Here is a 20,479-nt window from a genome sequence, read left to right as displayed (position 1 = left end):
AGAAAGTGACAGAGCTGGGTCACACTCACACCCACTGCTTCCATGAGCAGTGTCGCTAGGTCACCTCTCTAAAGAAAATGAAGACACAGCTGAGTCCTCAAGGGGCTCTCTGGCAGTGGGAGAGCCCTACAAACATATCATTTCAAAACAAGGTAAGAAATGCTCTGACTGCACTAAGGGAGGAAGAAACTAATTCTTCCCAGGGGTGAGGGAGAAAGCTTTCCAGAGGATGTGGCATTTATGCAAGCGGGGAGAAACGGAGTGGAGTTCACCAGGGGAGAGCATTCCAGGTGGAGACCCAGCACACGCGAGGGGCACACGCCGCGCTGACTTACCCCGCGGGCTCTGCTGTCCCCACGTCTGACCTCTGGCCGGACAGAGAGCCTCGTCTCAGACCTAGTCCAACTGCCAACCTTGTCTCTTCACACCCACCCAGCCACACACACAGACCCCTGTCTCAGCCTGTCCTCACTGTGGCTCAAAACCCAGAGTCCAACATATCCGGCCGCCTCCCAAGAGAGCCTGGGATGAAAGGATCTGGTGGGCAGGAACTCAGGCGTCCAGGACAGGGCACCAGGCGTCGGACCAAAGCATCAGCCACAAGGAGACTGAAAGCTGAGGCCCCGTGCTGGTCAGTTGGGACTGACCAAGAGGCTTCTTTAGATGCCCTCTCTTTGCGCAGACACTGTCCTGAAGCAAATCCCTGATGGAGTGTCCCGATGAAACAAGTATGACAGCAAAGCAACTGCCTATCTGCAGGTCACCGAGTCGCAGCTGGCATCCCTGATACCAGGCCACACAACTCAGTGCTCAGGGTATACATTCTGCCACTAGGTCTTTTGGGGAAAGCAGATTAGGAAGGGAATTGCTCAAAGCTAGGCGTGCCATGGTAGGGACCAAGGTTGGATGTGACCACAACTGCTTTAATTTTTTTCCAGGCCAAGAACATTGTAGCTGTGTCTCTGGACTTGAAACTATGGGTCCACACGTCCATCTGCGTGTGTGTGTGTGTCTGTTTTTTTTTTTTAAGATCTGTTTGTTTAGCTGAGCTGCGTTTTTGTTGCCGCACATGGGCTTTTCTCTAGCTGCAGTGAGAGAGGGCTACACTAATTGCAGTGCACAGGCTTCTCACTGCGGCGGCTTCTCTTATTGCAGAGCATGGGCTCTCTGCCCATTGGCTTCAGGAGTTGCAGCTTGCGGGCTCACTACGTGCAGCTCTTGGGTGCTGGAGCCCTGGCTCACTAGTTGTGACTCACGGGCTTCGTGGCTCCGCGGCATGTAGGATCTTCCTGGACCAGGGATCAAACCAGTATCTCCTGCGTTGCAAGATGGATTCTTAACCACTGGACCACTCGGGAAATCCCAGCTGTGTGTTTTTTAGTAAATTCCAAACTACTTTCTGAGTAGATTGATCCCTGGACCACCCCCTAAGCCTTCTTTTTGGAACCATGTTCTTCCCAGAGACCTCAGCTCTTAAAAGAAAACATCAAGTCTATCCTTAGCACTATTTCTCCCTTAACTGACAACAGGGACTCAGTGCTACTCAGATTCTCACCCAGCTACTGAATCTCCGAATCACTGTCATTCTACTCACGCACCACTCAGTTTTATGAAGCACTTATTGTGTGCCAGATGCTTCCTCTGTTCATGGGAATGTGCAATGACAAGGCTATGCCAGTTCCCTGCCTTTTTTGGAGCTTCTATTCCAGCAAAGATTGACAGGAATGAATAAGGTGAAAGAAAATGACACTTAAAAGGTGATTTCTGATAGTAAAATGAAGTGACGGCAGGTAAGCATGGAAGGAGGGGTGAGGGGAGCTGTCTCATAAGGCTCCCAGAGGGGGTCTCTCTAAGAAAATGATGTTCGGGCTGAGATGGGAAGAATGTGAAGGAGCCAGCCATGTAAAGAGGCGGGGGAAGGAGCACACTCCTGGACAAGAAAGCAGAAGTGCAAAGGCCCAGAAACAGGATTAATCCAGCTTTATCGAAGTACACAAAGCCAGCCAGGAATGGGGGGAGGGGCAGGAGGGCAGACTAGCAAGCAGGAGAGTTGAAGATGAAATAAGAGAGTGTGTCAGGAGTCACATCATTAAAGAGCCTTACAGACCACAATAAGAAGTTCAGATTATACTTTAACACAATTGGAATCCACTGGAGAGTTTAAAACAGAGGAATGGCATGATCTGATTTCCTTTTTTAAAAAGAAAGATTTAAACAACTTCTGGAAGTTGTGTGGAGAATGGATCTGGTCATGAATGGAAGTGGGGGAACTAAGTAGACCAGATGGAATGAGGCTGGCTCAAACTAGGAACTAGAGTGATGGCAGGAAAGATGAGAGAGACGTGGATGCACTTGAGAGGGCTTTTGAGATAGAAGTGACTAGAAGAATATTTTGGGATGATCGTCTTCAGAATATGCATCAGTGATTTTTATTAATCCTCTTAGATGCCTCTAGAACTGCTGCAGGGGCATGAGGAGACAGTGGTCCAGATACAAGCACCCCTGTCAATCAAAGCATCTCCAAATATGCTGACTACCAAGAATGACAACTGCAATTTCCTTAGGAAAAAAAGGATTTTTTTATGGTAAAACCAAACTTGGAAAACCACTATTGTGATAAGACAGAGTCTGCTTAGCTGTCCCCAATATCCTTTCTCTCTATTTTTCCAGAAATAGAGCTGTCGCAATTTTTAGCCCTCACACAGCTACTCAGCTAGAGATCACATTTCTCAGCATCCTTTGAAGCTAGGTGTGGCCTCAAGACAAAGTTCAGGCCAATAAGTTGTGAGCAAAAGAAGTATGTTTAACTTCTAGGTCACTCCCTTAAAACCCAAGGTACTTCTTCTCTTATTTCCCTTTTGATCTGCCTAGGAAATGGTGGAAAAGGTAGCAGCCACACTGGACCCAAAGATGGAATCTGCATGCTGAGAATGGCGGGGACCCAAAGATGGAATCTGCATGCTGAGAATGGCGGGGACCCAAAGATGGAATCTGCATGCTGAGAATGGCGGGGACCCAAAGATGGAATCTGCATGCTGAGAATGGCGGGGACCCAAAGATGGAATCTGCATGCTGAGAATGGCGGGGACCCAAAGATGGAATCTGCATGCTGAGAATGGCGGGGACCCAAAGATGGAATCTGCATGCTGAGAATGGCGGAGCTGACCCACCAGCCTGGGTCCTCAGACCCTGATCTCTTGGAAGAGAGCCCTCTATCTGTCTGAACGGCCCACCAAACTCTGGACTCATAAGTGACAAACAAATGCACATGACATCTTTTGACTTGAGAGTTATAGCAGTTCAGTGTACACCCAGGCAGTTTTGACAGCCAGTATATGCTCCACCACAGTGGCTGCTTCACTGGTATGAGAACAAGCAAGCCCTCAGGTAACCCAGGAGATAGACGGAAGGTAAGTGAAGAATAAGCCTTTGCTGGTGTAGCTGTTGTTGTTTGGGGAAAGTTTTATTACAGCAGCATCATCTAACCTATTCTTACTAACACATTCTGGTTGAAAACAACCGCTCTAAAATCTTACCTGGATTACATGAGTCAGAAAACCATATCCATCAGCTGAGGAGATTTGAAAAATACTGATGCCTGAGTCCTATACCCAGAAATCCTGATTTAATGAGGCTGGAGTGCAGCCTAGCATGGGGATTTTTATAAACTTCCCTGGTGATTCTAATATGCAGCCAAGGTTGAGAATTACAGACATCTGAGTGATACAGCAATGGCTCCACATAAATGCTTTTATTGAACTGGACTCCAGCATGATGAGGGACATTATATATATAGTGAAGGATGTTATTTAAAAAAAAAAAAAAATGACTCTAGAATCATGATAAGGGGTCATCACAGCAGGGTTTAATTTACTGTCTTACACAGTCTCAACTCCATGAGCAATTTCTCCTAGTCTCAGAGTGGGATTTGTGATTCTCCTAAACAAAAAATTTGCTTTTGCCCTTGGACACTGTAAATCCTGTAAATGACCTTGCTTTCTTCTCTGAGTAGGTCCTAGAAAGTTCAAACTGGAGGCCTCCAACTAACAAGTGACTCAGATTTCACTGGCATACCGTTTTAGCCTTGATCTTTGCTTCAGTTCATTTTCTTCACTTGTGATATCATACAAGCTAACTTAAGTCATTTCCAGAACAAGCCAGGATATAAACATATTTTTAAAATAATAAATAAGGAGCATGTGCCACCGACTGGAAAAGGGATGAAAAGGAAAACAATCAAGTGCACCAGCTTACCTGACTCAATTACATGAAGTTCTATAAAAATATCCAGCAAAGTCTATTTATTAAATAGAGTTACTTAAACACAGAAATTCCTGCCTTGTGTATTGGAATATGGGGTGCCATGCTGAACTACAGACGCTCAGTACTCTTCCTCTGTGAAAGTAGGAATAAGCAGGAAGATGGGTATTGAAAGCTCCTAATGCAGTGTTTTCAAATGCTAAGAATCAATCTTGTGGTTCCACTCACCTTCAGCAAAATTTCCATATGACAGCTTCTGTTAGTCTTTATTATAGATTTAAAGCCCCATTAGCAAGGCGTGCTCTTCCTGGTGGCTGTAATTATGGTAATAACAGGAGCTACACTACTCCTCCGTGGACTTCCTCTTAATAGCTTCCAGGATGCACATCTCCGAACCATCTCATCACATTTCACAAATGTCTCATTCTTGACAACCCACTCTATTTGCTGAAGATCCTTTCAGGCTGGATGCATACGCCTGAGAGAGTCATAAATTCCAACTCCATCCAAAATTATCTTTCCTTTTGTCTCTCCACATCATCTCTTTGCTACATTCTACAAAGAATGTCTTCATCCAACACTTTCAAATAAAGCATGTTATTGAATGACCCCATGATTTACAAGTTCGTCTCAGCAGCAAAGTGTCATTGGACTTCCACAAAAACTACAGAATATAGTGTTTTCTACCAAGATGCACAAAACGTGCAGACCCAGGCACAAAGCTCTGTAATACCTGAGCTTGAGATCCCCTAGTTCAGCCCACTCAACCTTCATTTTACAGACAGGAAAACTGAGGCCTTGAGAAATATTAATTCAGGTAGTCGCTCTGTATTAATAGTTGGATGGTGTCCCATAAATTCACTGTTTAGTCAGTTATTTGAAATTTGGTACATATTTTTTCATTAAGAAACAGTGTTACAACAGAACATTAGACTCTCTACAAAATTATAATTTGGATGGATGGTGATGATGATAATACAATCATGTGACTGTGCTTAATATCACTGAACTGTACACTGAAAAATGGTTATGATGGTAAATTTTGTTAATGTAGTAAACACAATTTTTTAAAAGATTCTCATTTAACCCACTAAATGGATGAAATGTGGTACAAAGAGAAGATGGAAGAGAAGCAAGAAATCCCACCACCTTTCCTGGGTCCACCTGAGAGTCCCTCCTCGAGTAAGTCTGATTAATCACATCTGCAATGTCCATTTTCCCCTTCATCTACCACTAGCTCCCAAATTCCCTTAGGGACCTGCTCCTCCCCATTCTCAGTCTTAGTGGGGCTGACCCCAATCTCACCTCCAGCAGTGGTCAACCACTGACTGGCGAGTCCCTGGCCACAGTGCTGGTTACGAGCCATTTTAGGCCAAGAAGATCCAAGAAGTGTGTGTGCGTACTGTATTATGTTTCAGAGGGTGGGTGGTATCTCCAAAAACAGGCAAACAGAACTTCCGCCTCTCTGCTGGAGCTACCGTAAGAGAGGCCAGCTCGTCCTCTAAACGGGGGTGAACGGGACACCCGGGACCACTGTAGCTACTGCTGCCACCATGACAGATGTCAAACCAAGGCTTGAGCCAGCACACAGACCTGAGCACAGCAAAGCACACGGTGCTGAGAGAACTTCAGAGAAAGGGAACAGAGGGCCTGATGAAGTCATGAACTTCTGGAACAAGCCGTACCTGAAGCAAGCACGCCCTGCCTCTGATGCTAGCACGACTACCCTTGAACCTTTCACTGGCATAAGCCAATAATTCTATATTTCACCTTAGCCAATTGCACTGAGTTTCTGTTTCTTTGCAACTGAAAGATTCCTAACAGATACAGTTCCAGAACAAAGACGAAGTGTGATCTCCATTCACTTCCCTTTCTGAAACCATCTCCCACCAGCCACTGTTTTTCTCTCTAGGCACCAAATGCCCTCCTTCTGTCCCAAGATCTCTTCTGATACCCAATCCAGGCCTGCACTAACTACCAAAGTGCTTTAGACCCCAGTATAACCTTCCTCTTTCCTCTTATTTTTCCTATTCCATGCTACCATTCAAATTCATAAGACAAACATAAAGAAAATTATAAAAATCATTATGCATATATTAGATATGCATGTGTTGATAAGACGAACAGGAGATTCAAAGTTTGTCTCTGTTTACATCAATATGTGCAGGTCAATACGTATGCCTGGGTGGGAGTGTCACTGTTAGAAGCAAGTTTTGTGTACAGCCCTGGGGCAGAGGCAGATTGACACCTGTTTCCCAGTGTAACCTACAAAAGGAGAGATGCTGGCTGAAAGCACAGAGCTGGACATGTGAGATGCAGGGCACAGCAAGTGTTACTCCAGGGCCCAGGGTTCAGAGTGGGACCCAGGGATGAGGAAGTCTGGAACACAGCTTGTCCAGAGAAGCTGAAGAGTATAGTGCTATTTGTCACCTTTGAGATTTTGCCTAAGAAGCAGCATCTTAGTAAGAAGGAGGCAGGGTCCTCACAGATAAGCAACCTCCAGCAGGAGGAATCTCCTTCAAAGGCTTGTGGCAGCCAAGGTCAATAAGGAATAGACCTGTGTGCACCCCCTGGTCTCAGAAATAATGGGCAGGCTATTAGGAGGCGAGGTGTTGCAGTCCTCTGTCTACAGGTAGGCAAGGTGAAAAAGCAAAAGGGAAATGACTAATGTCTCTACATCAAGACTTCCTCTCCCAGCTGCTCTCCTTCTTCTTGCCCCACGCGATTAGTTAGCGACGATGTCCACATAGACCCACAGGCTGGTGGGGCATGGGGACCTCCAGTTTACACAGAAGAGAATTTAATATGGAACAGTCAAAACAGAGGATCAGGGAGTGCCTGAGAAGGAGACCCGGAGCCGTAGCACAGAGCTTCATGGAGGAGAAGGTTCTAGAGGGGTTTGACAGATGGCAAGATCATCATCAAGTGGAAACAGTGAGACCTCCTTCCAGGAGAAGGATGGCACGACTGAGGGGGTAAGGGGACGAGAGCAGAGACTGTGCCGTCTGGGCAGGTGTGCTTGTGGTAGAGGGAGGACACGGGTGGGAAAGGACACACAGCTCCAGGGAGACTGGGATCTTTGTGGGGAGCCGTCTGCCTTGCTGGGTAACAGGATGAAACGCGCTTACCTGCAGGCAGTAAGTCAAACCATGATCACGATCACGGGACGAGTGATGACAACCCCTGAAGACTCCTGGGAAGGCTCACAATTTTAAAATAGACTGCTCGTTAACCCAAATTATCTAGAAACTGATCGGATCTCAGACAGCGGAAGGAGAAAACAGGTGCCCTGGGCCAGAGCCCCAATCTATTCCCACCCACCTTCCCACACCCTGCCTGGTTCTGCGCCCCCTGGTTCTGCTCAGCTGGGGTCCCCACTGCACGGTGATGCGCTCTAGGGCACGTTTCCTGCTGCTGCTGCTGCTGCTTCAAATAAGGCCACAGTTGTATTTGGAGGCCTGGACAATGGTGGACATTTTTAGTGTATTTCAAAGTAGGTTATATTAAGTTTTACCTGGTCTGCACTTTTAAAATAACCTGCCACATTCATTTAAAAAACAGCTCTAGTGAATGGACTTAACGTCACTGAATTATGCCTTTAAAAGTGGTTACAATGGTAAAGTTATGTGTATTTTTCCACAATAAAAATATAAACATAATTTTTTTAAAAAACACCAATGTCTTTTTTTTACAATTAACTATTTTTATTCTTTCTATGTAGAAATACTAAACAAAATACTTGGAAATATGAAATTTGCATTTATACCAGGTGAGTTTAAACCCTGAGCATTTCTACTAATGTACAAAAAACAGTAATAATAATAATATCCATGGTACACATTACTCCTACAATGTAAATTTGACAATTTTCTAAAAGATATTTTATTTTTTCATTTTACATGATCAAAAGAAGCATTCATAGTAAAGTAACTGCATAAGACACCCAAATGAAAAACTGAGTCTTCCCTAACCAGAAGGTCTTCCTACAACACTGAGACCAAAAGATTAAAAAAAAAAAATCCCCCAATCGAAATCACCCCTCAAGCTCTCTGAAATTAGCAGAGAATGTTTGCAGCTGACCTATTTCTCGCCCACACGACTGTGTTGATAATTGACTTTTGTCCCCCAGGGAAGTGCTCAAATATAATTGAGCAGCACCTGCCACACAGAAAGTACAGTTTTATACACCCAATAATTCCCATAAATATTGTACTTAGCTTGGGACTCAAGCACTCTGCTTTCTCATTAATTGCGTCTCTCACGGAAGAAATATAATTTACCAGAGCTGAGTTATTATGAACAGGTAGATAAAAGAAGTATTTTGAATTATAAGATATAAGGCATTTCTATTACTAAAAATTATTGAAAATGATGGCAATGCCCACTTACATTGCTCAGACACTTTTCTTTAGTCCTGTCGATCTCATTCTATTACATAAATCCCTTCTATAGATGGGAGTTACTCAGTTTTGTTTAATCCTGATGACAAGAAGGCCAAGGTCAGGGATATGATGTTCATGCAGGTCAAACAGTTTTACCCCTGTCCCACAAATTCAGCTTTATAACCTGACACTGCAGCTCTAAAATGAACCAAATCATCCACCCCATTTACCACCACAACTTAAAATGCTGTCTGGATCTAGGATTAAGAAAAGGCAAGTCCCTTTCCACAGGCAAGCAAATGTTTGCACACTTAGACCAGCAGCTATGACTGGAAAACCTTCAGGCTGGTGTTGAGAGTATGTTAATGGAATAATCCAAAACCAGTCCCAAAAGATCACATATTCCAGTTACATGAATGTAACCTGGAATGAAATGTTCAAAACAGGCAGATCTATAGACACAGAGAGCAGACTAGTGACTGCCCAGGGCTGGAGGTGGGCTTCCCTGGGGGCTCAGTGGTAAACAATCTGCCTGTCAGTGCAGGAGACCTGGGCTTGATCCCTGGGTCAGCAAGAGCCCCTGGAGGAGGAAAGGGCAACCCACTCCAGTATGCTTGCCTGGAGAATCCCCATGGACAGAGAAGCCTGGCGGGTTACAGTCCATGGGGTCACTAAAGAGTCAGACATGACTTATCAACTCAACACCACAAAGAGCTGGGGCTGGGGGTAGGAAGGAGGTTGGAGAATGACCTAATGGGTGCAAGATTTGATTCCAGGGTGATGAAAATGTTCTAAAATTAGATTATGGTGATAACAGAATATATCCTTTGAATCCTGAAAGATTACTTCCTTCTTTCTGTTCTACACACACACACACACACACACACACACACACACACACACACGCAAAGAGGCCAAAAAATTAAGCCATGGCCACAAACTTTTATAATCAGCCTTTGAGTTATCCTAGCACTGGGCCACTGGAGAATGAAGTGGGACAGGATAATAAACTCATCTACATGAGTTATTATGCATTTCCATTACTGCTGGTCCTTCCTGCATTAAAGAAGAAATTGCAAAAAGATCTTCCCTAGGAGTTAAAAAAGAATATCATAATATTCAGACACAGTGAAGAGTACAAAAGCTTACCCTTTCTAGTAATTCTGACAACCTAGAAAATAAAATGCAGATTCTTTTCGTTTGTTTACAAAATATTTCATCTCAAAACTGCTCCAGCAATTTAAATTGCAGCCCCAGAGAAAGATACCTCCACCAACAAAAAAGAACACAAAATGAGAAATAAAATAGGCACACTTTGTCTTCCTGATTACAGGGAAATGATCAGAAAGATTTAGTGAGTGTCCCTCATTTTTACAGCCCCACCTAACACTTTCAGTACATAAAGCAACACGCTTTACACCATCCCTTCTGATTCAAGTAATTACCTCTGCTCTGTTTATGGGTGTCATAAGGACAGAGTAAAGAAAGTAGGAAAGTTTACAGAGGCACATGTTGTTCTAGTTGAAATGAAAACCATCTTCAAGGAATTTCAAAGCACCGTCTATATTCATGCCAGGTGTTGGTAATTCATCAGCCTTCTCGCTTTCTGAATGCAGGCTGTGGAAGCACACAGCTTGTCATTACTGTTACTTGAAAGCAGTAAAACCATTCCCTTAAAATTGAATCTATAATTTAGCCTCTTCATGAATTCAGGCTTCTAGTTCTAGCCCTCCCCCTCTTCCTGCCTGAGTTCACATAGTTAAATCCATGTAGAATTCCTGATGCGTAGTCTGTAGTCAAGTTCATAACTTCGACTCTTCAAGAACGAAGAGTGCTTCTTCTGCGTTTTCCTGGCTCAGGAAGAAAGAGGGCACGAAACTGTGTGAACGCAGGACCATACCCACCTCTTACATGAGGATGAGGCTTTATGGGGGTGCTTGGGGGAGGACAGCCTAGCTCGTCTTATCAACTTGATGGGTTCAAATCTGCAGAGGTGTTATCTAGAGAACATGTGATGTGTGATTGGGGACGGTAAGGAAATGCTCTGCACGGCTCGCTAAAGAAATACTAGCGCCATACCTGGGCTCAAAGGGAGTAAACGACGTCCAGAGGCTCTGCCTACACAGACAGGGACTCAGAAGATTCTCTCTCACACACACACACTCCTGCTGAGAAGGGCGAGCAGGCAGTGAGGGTGGTGCTGTTTTAGGAAGCACTCTGCCGTGACCGAGCATGGGATGGGGCTGCCTGTCTGGTTCCCACAAGTCTGTGGCCATTTCCTGAGGTTCAGTGAATCTGAGTGAGGTACAAGCCCAGTCACCCTGGTTCAGGCTTATGCTTCCTTCTGAGTCCAAGCCACAGAAAGGAGACCAAGAAAGGGCCAAACTTGAAGGACAATGATGACCTTGGACAAGGTCACAGCCTAAATCAGGAAAGATGGGTCAGAACTCTTATGTGCTGGGCCCAGCTGAGCCCACTGAGTTGGCAGACTCATCAGGGGCCAAGTGACTGATTTTTGCAACCAGCTCTATAACATGGTTGAACAAAACTACATTCTTTTCCATGCTGCCCTTGCCTCTTCCCTTGATGAAGGAACTGTCTCTGCCCCTTGATTCCCAGGGACGACACTGTCTAAGACAGCATGTGGAATAATTACAGGGAGAGAGTCACAGTGAAGCCAAGGTCATTTTCAGTGTAAGTTTCCATGCAGCATCCTATAATTTTCTAGAAGGATTAAAATGTGAATCGGAATTTATGTAAGCTTCAATAAAATCTTATCAACATAAACTGAAGGGTAAATAGTTCTTTATTCTACAAAAATGAGATTTAGGGAACTCACTGTGTCAAGAACAGAAACTCAGAGAAAAGCAAACTTAAGTGGAGAAAAGCAAGCTTAACTGGTTAGCTCTCTAGTAATTAGATTTCTCAATCAGAAGCTTCATAAATTCTGTTCCATTTATTCAAGCCCAAAAGCCAGAATGAAACACTATTTGCCACCAGAGGCAGAGTTCTTTTTTGCTCTATCAGGTCTCAATTTCAGAAGGTGCATTCCAGATAAAATTCACAAAGGAAAGAGGTATAAACTTTCCCTCAAAGTTCCCTGTCACTGGATTATACCGTTCAGCAAGGACAGTCTACTTCCAGCGCGAGGAAGAACTTCTGATTTGGCTGGTGAAAATGATTCACTAGTATCTTCCATGCGGTTAAAATATAGTAATGGTTGCGCCAGTCCTGGCCTGTTTTGCTCAGTCATCCTCTCCTTTTTCTGCTCTGCTTTCTGTCTCAGGGGGGCCACGGCCTGCAGGCAGTTTCCCAGTCTCTTGTGTCAGCAGGTGTCCAGCCTAGCCAGTGACACACTGGGCAGGGGCGGAGTAGGGAGCAGAAAAAATGAAGAAGCCAGAGTATTTCTCCACACTTTCTCCGCCTCAGATGGCTTCTCTGGCTGTATCCCCTCCATGTCTCTTGCTCGTGTGAACAGTACCCCAGCAGTTCCAGCATCCACCAGGTGACTCTGGCCCCTGGGTTCCAGCGCAACATCCTCCCCTTGTCCTTCTAGCCTGGAGGTGATAGTGGCTTCCGGATGTTGCTAACCTCTAAGTTTAGCTTCTAAGCTCTTGCCTCACCTGTTCAATCCTGTCTCTAACTTTCAAGTCCTTTGAGTTTTGTTTTGTTTTCTGGTTAGACTGGCTACTAAAATGACTAGAACGTTAGTAAGTAAAGAAACTAACAAAACTCCGTGAACCATGAACCATGCAAACAAAAATTCCATCCCATGATAAAACCGGGAAAAACTAGAGTCTCCAGAATCTCCAGGGTTTGCTTTGCTCTTCATAGTAACCATATAAACTAGGAATATTTCTAGGATCTAAGAGGAGTAAGTTTCTTCATGTGTCCATATCCATGTGTGTCTGTGTGCCTAGCTTGATTATTCAGGGATGAAGTGTACTGTGGTGGGGAAACTATAGAATCTGAGCTGGGGTCTCCTGTCTCAGTTCTGCTACTATCTATTGGTGTGACCTTGGTAAGGCCTTATCTCCTCTGGTCTGTATTTCATTCATCTGAAAATGGGGAATCAAAGTACTTTCCCTCCACAATCTCTTCCTGTTCTAAAATTCTGTGATTCTAAGCTTATGGATAAATTTTGCACATATGCATGACTTCAAGCATATGATTATTCTTAGAGCTATGCACAAAGCATATACCTTCCGTTGATGAATTTGCATTTCATCAGAGAAATGTGTCTATAACCGGTGCTCAAATTAGAACCCAAAGAGTATTTTTGCCAACTTGCTTTATTATAGTATCAACTTAGTATCTGAATGTGTTTTAGATCTCTACATATAATGTGGGTTCACTGAATCATTGTAATAATCATCCGATTAGCATATCTAAAAAAAACACAGAAGGAACCTTGCTTGAAAGTAGATTGTCCCAAAGATGGCTGCAACAATATCTTCCATTCTATCTGCTCCTTTGTAAGGTGACCTTGCTGCACCCCATCAAAAGAGGGTTTATCTTTCTTCCCTTTGAAACTGGCTGTCCCTTTGATTTGTTTTTACTTAGCAATTGTAACAGAAGTGAAGTCACGTAGCTTTTGATATCAACTATGAAGTCTACCGGAGAAGGCGAAGGCACCCCACTCCAGTACTCTTGCCTGGAAAATACCATGGGTGGAGGAGCCTGGTGGGTTACAGTCCATGGGGTCGCTAAGAGTCAGACACGACTGAGCGACTTCACTTTCACTTTTCACTTTCATGCATTGGAGAAGGAAATGACAACCCACTCCAGTGTTCCTGCCTGGAGAATCCCAGGGGCGGGGGAGCCTGGTGGGCTGCCGTCTATGGGGTCGCACAGAGTCGGACATGACTGAAGTGACTTAGCAGCAGCAGCAGCAGCAGCATGAAGTCTACATGGCTACATAACTACATAACTACTACGGCTGCTGCTGCTGCTAAGTCGCTTCAGTCGTGTCCGACTCGGTGTGACCCCATAGACGGCAGCCCACGAGGCTCCCCCGCCCCTGGGATTCTCCAGGCAGGAACACTGGTGTGGGTTGCCATTTCCTTCTCCAATGCATGAAAGTGAAAAGTGAAAGTGAAGTCGCTCAGTCGTGTCTGACTCTTAGCGACCCCATGGACTGTAACCCACCAGGCTCCTCCACCCATGGTATTTTCCAGGCAAGAGTACTGGAGTGGGGTGCCACTGCCTTCTCTGGGAACTATGGCTACAGGGCTACATAGCTACTACGAAGTCTACAGTCTACATAGCTACATGGGCTTCCCTCCTAACTAAGTCAGTAAAGAATCTACCTGCAATGCAGGAGACCCGGGTTTGATTCCTGGGTTGGGAAAATCCTCTTGAGAAGGAAATGGCAACCCACTCCAGTATTCTTGCCTGGAGAATCCTATGGACAGAGGAGCCTGGCGGGCTACAGTCCATGCGGTTGCAAGAGTTGGGCACAACTGAGTGTCTAAACTACCACCATGAAGTCTACAGCTTCAGCCTTTACTTCTTGGGATGCTCCTGCTTGGAACCCAGATATCATGTTGTGAAGAAACTTAAGCAACCACGCTGACAGGTTCCGGTGGACGGAAAGTGAACCTCTGCCAAAAACTCCACTCGAGTTCTCAGCCAGCAGCCAGCACCAACCACCAGCCACACATGTAAGGATACCTCAGACCATTCAGCCTTCTCCGTACCCAGATAACATGACACAAAGAAGAAGTGTGTCTGCTTAGTACACAGAAAAAAAATTTTTTTAATGTTGTTTTTTTAAGTTACTAAATTTGGGATAGCAGTTAGGAGGCAATTTCTCCCCCATTAAATAAAGAGGAGTTTAATATTGGAGCAGAACCTCATACCTAAAATATATCAAGATAGTCTTCCATCATTCCATCTACCCCTTCATTCTTTCAAATCAGAGAAGTTTGTCTATAACCAGTGCTTCTTTCAAATATTTATTGAACACCTACTATGCTAAATGCTGAGGAGAAAATGGAGACCAAATGCAGACATGTCCCTGCCCCAGTGGAATCTGTTATCTGGATGGGGAAACAGACATTAATAAAACATGTAATGACATGTTAAATAGTTAAACAAACAGCCATGGTACTATTGAGAACTAGCACCGTGCACTCTGGGTACTTGGTTAAGGAACTGCCCTTATTAAGGAGATTAGAAAAAGAAGTGAAAACTACAGTTAGGTTTCAAGGAAGATTGAAAAATCAGCTAGGCAGAGGGGAGAGCCTCCACACAGAGAACTTCACATGTGCATAGGGCCTGTGGCATGAGGGAGAGTGGTATGTTCAAGATCTGTTTCCAGAACTAAGATCGTGGCCTAGGATGAGGCTGGAAGCTGGTAGGATCCAGGTCTTATATGACCCTGCAGTTCTCATAAGGGCAGTCTTAAGGAGAAGTCAATAAGCCACTCTGATCAGATTTTCCTTTGAAGCCCAGAGGAGGAAAAAACTGGGAGTAACCCCAGTGAGGGTAACCTGGAGCACTCTGCCACACAACCTGCATGTGCTGTGACACCCATGGTGTCTCATATACTCACACACATGGGCATTCTGCAGACACCCTAATTCCTTGCCCCATCTCACCATATTAATTGTATGCATCTATGTCTCTGTAACTATATCAGAAAATCCTTTAGGTAGAGGGGCTGTGTCTCATTCATCTTTTCATTCCTATTCCACAGTATCTAGTGCAGGGAAAGGTGCATATCGAATGTTTAGTGAGGGCTTCCTAAAAATTTAAAGCATGAATAAACAATCCATTCATAAATGGCCTGTCGAAAGTGATCTCCTGAGAGAAAATTCTAGAGCCTTTCTTGGAAAGCCATCTCGAGGATATCAACGTTCTTTGGAAAGTCGTGCTATAAAGTATCCTTCCTTTCTACTGTAGCCAATTGTTGAGTTCAGCCTCCATGAAGACAGAACAGCCCACCACATGGCCAAAGGACAGTCTTCCCGTACCCTTTGAGGATCACTACCGGGTCACCCCTAGTTCTCTCTTTTTTCAGTGAGGAAATACTTAACCTTCTCACCTTTCCTCAGAGAAATCATGTAGTTGCTCCCTGGATTCATTCCAAAACCTCCATCCCTCCTAAACTGTGGAGGGCAGCAATCTAGCAGATCTGCAAACAAGGTCAGAGATGCCTGAAGGGTTTTGTGAGCAGTCCTCAGGGGGAGAAACAGGCTGTCTTAGTCTGTTCATTTTCAGGCCAGCTCACATGTGTGCATGTGTTTGTGTGTGCACATACATACATCTGTGCACATATACACATGAACATTGAGATTTTTTTACCAGCTCAAACAACAAACACTGTTCTATTTGATGAGTTTGCCAACTGTCCTCTGTTCTTCACCACCAGCCCAGATGTTCCTCTCTGATTCAATACATTTTTTAAAAAAATAAGTGAAAGCTTTACCCCCATATCTTTGTAGATTATATGGCAGAGAAATGAGCAGCACTGTTTTTACTGATATCTTCACTATCTTCTTGTGCAAAGGCATCACACAGATTGTGAAATACATCAAGAATTCAAAAACAGTAAATCACTGGTCATTCTACAAATAATAAGTCTCCGTAACATTAAACAGCTGCTGGTCTTTTTTTAAACAATTTTTTTTTTTTTTTTGGCATTTGGGTGAAAACTGCTAAATTTAATTTCAAAATACAGTGTTAAAGTTCCATTTGGAATCATTTTTCGTCTCTTGTCAAATAAATTAAAATTCCTCAGTTGTTTTATCATCGTCATTACAGAAGTCTATATTATGACATTTAAAGAAGATCAGATACAGGATGCTCACTGAGCTGTAAGTCCTCATGACAATTATGTATTATTTCTGTGCAGAAAAGTTAGTAAGATTGTGTATATGTTAATAATATCATTACAACAAAATGTCCAAATTTAAATTAGATCATCTTAGTAAACCAACATATCCTAGCCTAGTTTCAGAAAGACTTATGAAATATATTTGTTCCCAAAATCTGTGACAGTTTAAATTACTCCCAAAATTATTCAGCATGAATACTTTTTACATTTTTAAGCCGACACACACCAGCACATTTAACAAGAACTTATACATGCCTTATCTCACTTATTATTTAACTTGAGGAAAGAATAAGATTAATACATTACAAAGAATATTGATTGTGCTTGGAAGAATAAAACATTACTGAAGTGATGGTATAGATAAACTCAAAAGTGTCAGTCAAATGCCTCATGGAATATACTGGTGTATAATTAGTATTTCTAAGAATCTATAGTAATAAAACACTACCAAAAATAGGCATCTACAAAATAAACATAAACAAGATCTCAGTCACATAAGTCAATTTTGTAAAAGAAGAATGTTTGCTTTATTAAATATGTAAATAATCTAAACACTGCAAAAAGGATAGAATACACTTTTTGAATTCAGAATCCAAAATATACTTATTTTAATAATGCACACACTTAGTACTCACTGAATGAAAGAGTAGTTGCAGTAATTTCTGTCCCTGAAGAAAATGAATGCCTGTGTAATAAATACTATGTAAATACGCTTTATGGACTTTTTAGGAGAGGTCTGAGTCCAATTTTGAGTCTAATGCCCATTCCTCAGGGGTAATCTGTTTAAATTGAGGATAATCACTAAAGAAACATAATGCAGCTGCCATCATAGGTTAAAAACACAGTACACGATGATCTGAGTTACCTAGAGGGAAAAGAACTTCCCAAGGTCATTCCAGCAGCCCACAGCGGAGCCTTGGTGCGATGACCACGGTCCTCCCAGGGTACCCTGAACTCACACACCTCGATAGCTTCTCTTCCAAAGAGAAAGCAAGGTGATTCCTTTTCGCATGATCTCTCTAGCACCCAGTAGCTATGAAGGAGTGGTTTCTCTGTAGCCCATAGACAGTACGAAATTAAGAACCAATTTCCTGTGTCAAGGTAAAAGGCACTTCAGCATTCGGTGGAACCAGTGATCTTTATCACACTCAACGCGCACTAGAACCACGCAGAAGAGAACAATCACTAAGAAAACAAACATTAAGTGTGGCAGTACCCAGACCCCAGAAACTGAGTGTAGGTCTTCGCTTACTTGGATTTAAACAGATCCGGCAGTCTTTCCCTAACCGAGCGAACCAAAGAATAGGTCCCAAAGCGAGACCAAACTTTCTGCTCAAAGTGTCTTTCCTTTGGACCAGAGCTCGGAGATGACAAAGGAGAGTATTCAAAATAGGGCAAAACAGAAGAGCTCTAACAGCCGAATCTAAGCAGTTGTCCGGCGCCCAGGGCTCTGGTCAAGTCAAGTCACACGCCTTCAAAAGGTTTCCTCGCGCATCGAAGGTGCAAAAAGAAATACTTCCACTCTTAAATTCAGCTAGGTCCCAGCTGGCTCGCGTCCACACGTACCAACTTCCCGGGACACTAAGACTTGGGAGCCGGGACGGAGGGAGAAGGACCAGCCGCAGGGCACGCCGAGGGAGGGAAGGGGCGCGCGGGGACCCGGCCCGCCGCGCCCGCACGAGGGGGCTGCGCTCAGCTCCGGAACACCACCCCCACCGCCCCCCGCGCCCGCCTCCTACCTGTCTGAGGATGAAGCTGGTTGAAGTGGTGCTGCCATCGGATCTTTTCAACCTGCTCCTCCGGGTCGTGGTGCCTCGGGCCACCTGCACTCGACACACGGGGTCGGAGAGAAGCGCATGAGGGCGCGGCAGTGGGGAGCCGGGCGACGACCCCAGGCTAGAGTCCGCCTCGGGACCTGCTCCCCGGGGGCTCCCCAGAGCCCGCACCCACGTCTCCTCCACGGTCCCCACATACAGCCTCCACCCCACCCACCCACTTAAGCCTCGACGGCTGAAAAGATGCCCGGGAAGAGCCGCCCGCGAGCACCCACCACATCCATTAACAAAGACTCTCAGGGTGCGGGGTCCGAGTCCCCGGCTGCATGGGCTGGGGAAGGCTGCGGACTCCGGAGCGGGAGCGCAGAGACCGGACGAGGTGAGAAGGAGCAGGAGGAGGAGGAGGAGGAGGAGAAAGAAGAGGGCGGGAGGAGAGAGGGACGGCGCGCAGGGGTGGGGGAGCGGGGCCGCTGACTCCCAGGACCAGGACCCCGCTCGCCGGGCGCGAAGGCGGGGCGAGGAAGGGGAGGAGGGGGCGGTACCTGCGAGGTTGGGGAGTGCGGCCGGTCGGCGCTCCCGTTCTTGGCATAGGAGGAGGACATGGTTCACAGCCGCATGGCCCGCCCGTGCGCGGCGGGCGGAGGACGGCTGGGCCCCCCGGACGCTTGCAAGCTGGAGGCGGGGGAGGGCGGCAGGACTTCCCCACCCGCTTCGGGACCCGCGCCGGCTCCTGCGAGCGCGGAGACACCTTAAAGGTTCGAGGCGCTCACCCCCGCGCCCGCAGCGGACCTCCAGGCAGCGGCCCCCGCCGGCGGAGGTCCCGCGGAGGGGGCTTCTCGGGATCTCGCCGACCCGAGGCGATGGAGAAGCGCTCTCCCACCTAGCGAGCGCCTTACATCAGAGCTTTCCAGTGGAGGAAGGGAGAGGGGGAACCGAAGAGGGGGGTGGGAGGATGAAAATAGTCTGCACAGTTTAAAATGAGACAAAGGTGGCACGGTTCATGAATCAGGACTCGGGGAAGGACACTGGTGCAGAGTGGCAGGGAGTGGGAAAAGCCGATTCGGCGTGTATGCGTGTGTGTGTGTGCGCGCACGCGGGTGTGTGTTTGCTGCACTGGAATTTTAAAAAGGCAAGAGCAGAACCTTTCTTCCGCGACTTCACCCATCAGCCCATTGTGGTAAGGCATGGGGTTCTGTGGTTTGGCTTTTTGTCCGTGTCTTTGTATTGTTCTGTGAACTCTAGCTTCAAAACCGCAAGCCGTGCACACCCGGCAGCCCCGGGAGATTCTGCCAACCTGAGTCTGACCGGGGTGCAGCCCGCAGCAAACCGGCGTGTCCTAAGGAGTTTTGAAGGTCACATAGACGTGCTGAAAGGCAAGAGTTGGCCACGTGCCTTCCCTTTCTAGGCAGATATCTGTCTTCAAGGGAGAAAACTCATCTTTGAAATCATACATCTTTGGCGTTGTTGCAACCCTAAATTTCCTTCTGCAAAAACATACTAGAGATTAACTGGAGAACAAATAAAAGCGAATTGTGGGGAGGAGGACTTGAAATAACAAGCAGGAAGAGAAACATGCGAATTCAAAAATAAAGAGACCCTGTTTAATTGTAAATAGTTACTGCAAGAGAAATCCATGAATAAAATTTGCATGGTATCTTAAATTACTACATCAGCCCCTGTCACCTTGGGTTCTAGTATTTTTTGAGGGAAACTGCCTGTCTCTTTTAACAATTGGTTGGCCTTATTGAGGTCCTGATAGTTTTACCATACACCAGACACTTTCTTTCCATTCCCACCCCCTTCACTTAATCCAGACCTTCAGTTCTTTGTAAGAGTATAATAATTAGTCTCCTTGCCTCCAGCCTTCCTCTAAGCATACACCTGCACACACACATACCCACACACTTCATTCTATCTACACACTACAGGCAAAACCATTTTCCTAAAATCTCTTTACTCAACTCACTCTTTTCTAAAAAGCACTGCTGACTTCAAAAAAAAATGTACAATGTGAGTTACATGCCGTTTTATTTGGGGCAAAATGAGGACTGCAGCCTGGGAAATGGTGCCTCAAGTAGCTCTGAGAGACTGCTCCAAAGAGGCAGGGGTGAAGGTCAGTATACACTTGATTCTGGCAAAGGAGGAAATACATATAATCAAGCACATGTACAGAAGGTTTCTGCTAGTCTCATGAAGCTTTTTGCCAGTGATGAGAAACAATC

The 20,479-nt window shown here is 45.3% G+C and overlaps 1 protein-coding gene across 1 annotated transcript in view; it reads right to left on the bottom strand.

Annotated features, from left to right (window-relative positions):
• Positions 1-18,859, bottom strand: part of CACNB4 (calcium voltage-gated channel auxiliary subunit beta 4) — a 269,698-nt gene extending 250,839 nt beyond the window's left edge. Inside the window, exons 1-2 of the mRNA XM_052656892.1 lie at positions 18,800-18,859; positions 18,222-18,305 (exon numbers count right to left, since the gene is read on the bottom strand). Of these exons, the coding sequence (XP_052512852.1) occupies positions 18,222-18,305; positions 18,800-18,859 (144 nt within the window). The remainder of the gene's footprint in view (positions 1-18,221; positions 18,306-18,799) is intronic.
• Between the last annotated feature and the right edge of the window lie 1,620 nt (positions 18,860-20,479).

The sequence above is a fragment of the Budorcas taxicolor genome, chromosome 2 (assembly GCF_023091745.1).
Source record: "Budorcas taxicolor isolate Tak-1 chromosome 2, Takin1.1, whole genome shotgun sequence".
Classification (NCBI taxonomy): Eukaryota; Metazoa; Chordata; class Mammalia; order Artiodactyla; family Bovidae; genus Budorcas; species Budorcas taxicolor.
This window is presented reverse-complemented; position numbering and strand designations above follow the sequence as displayed.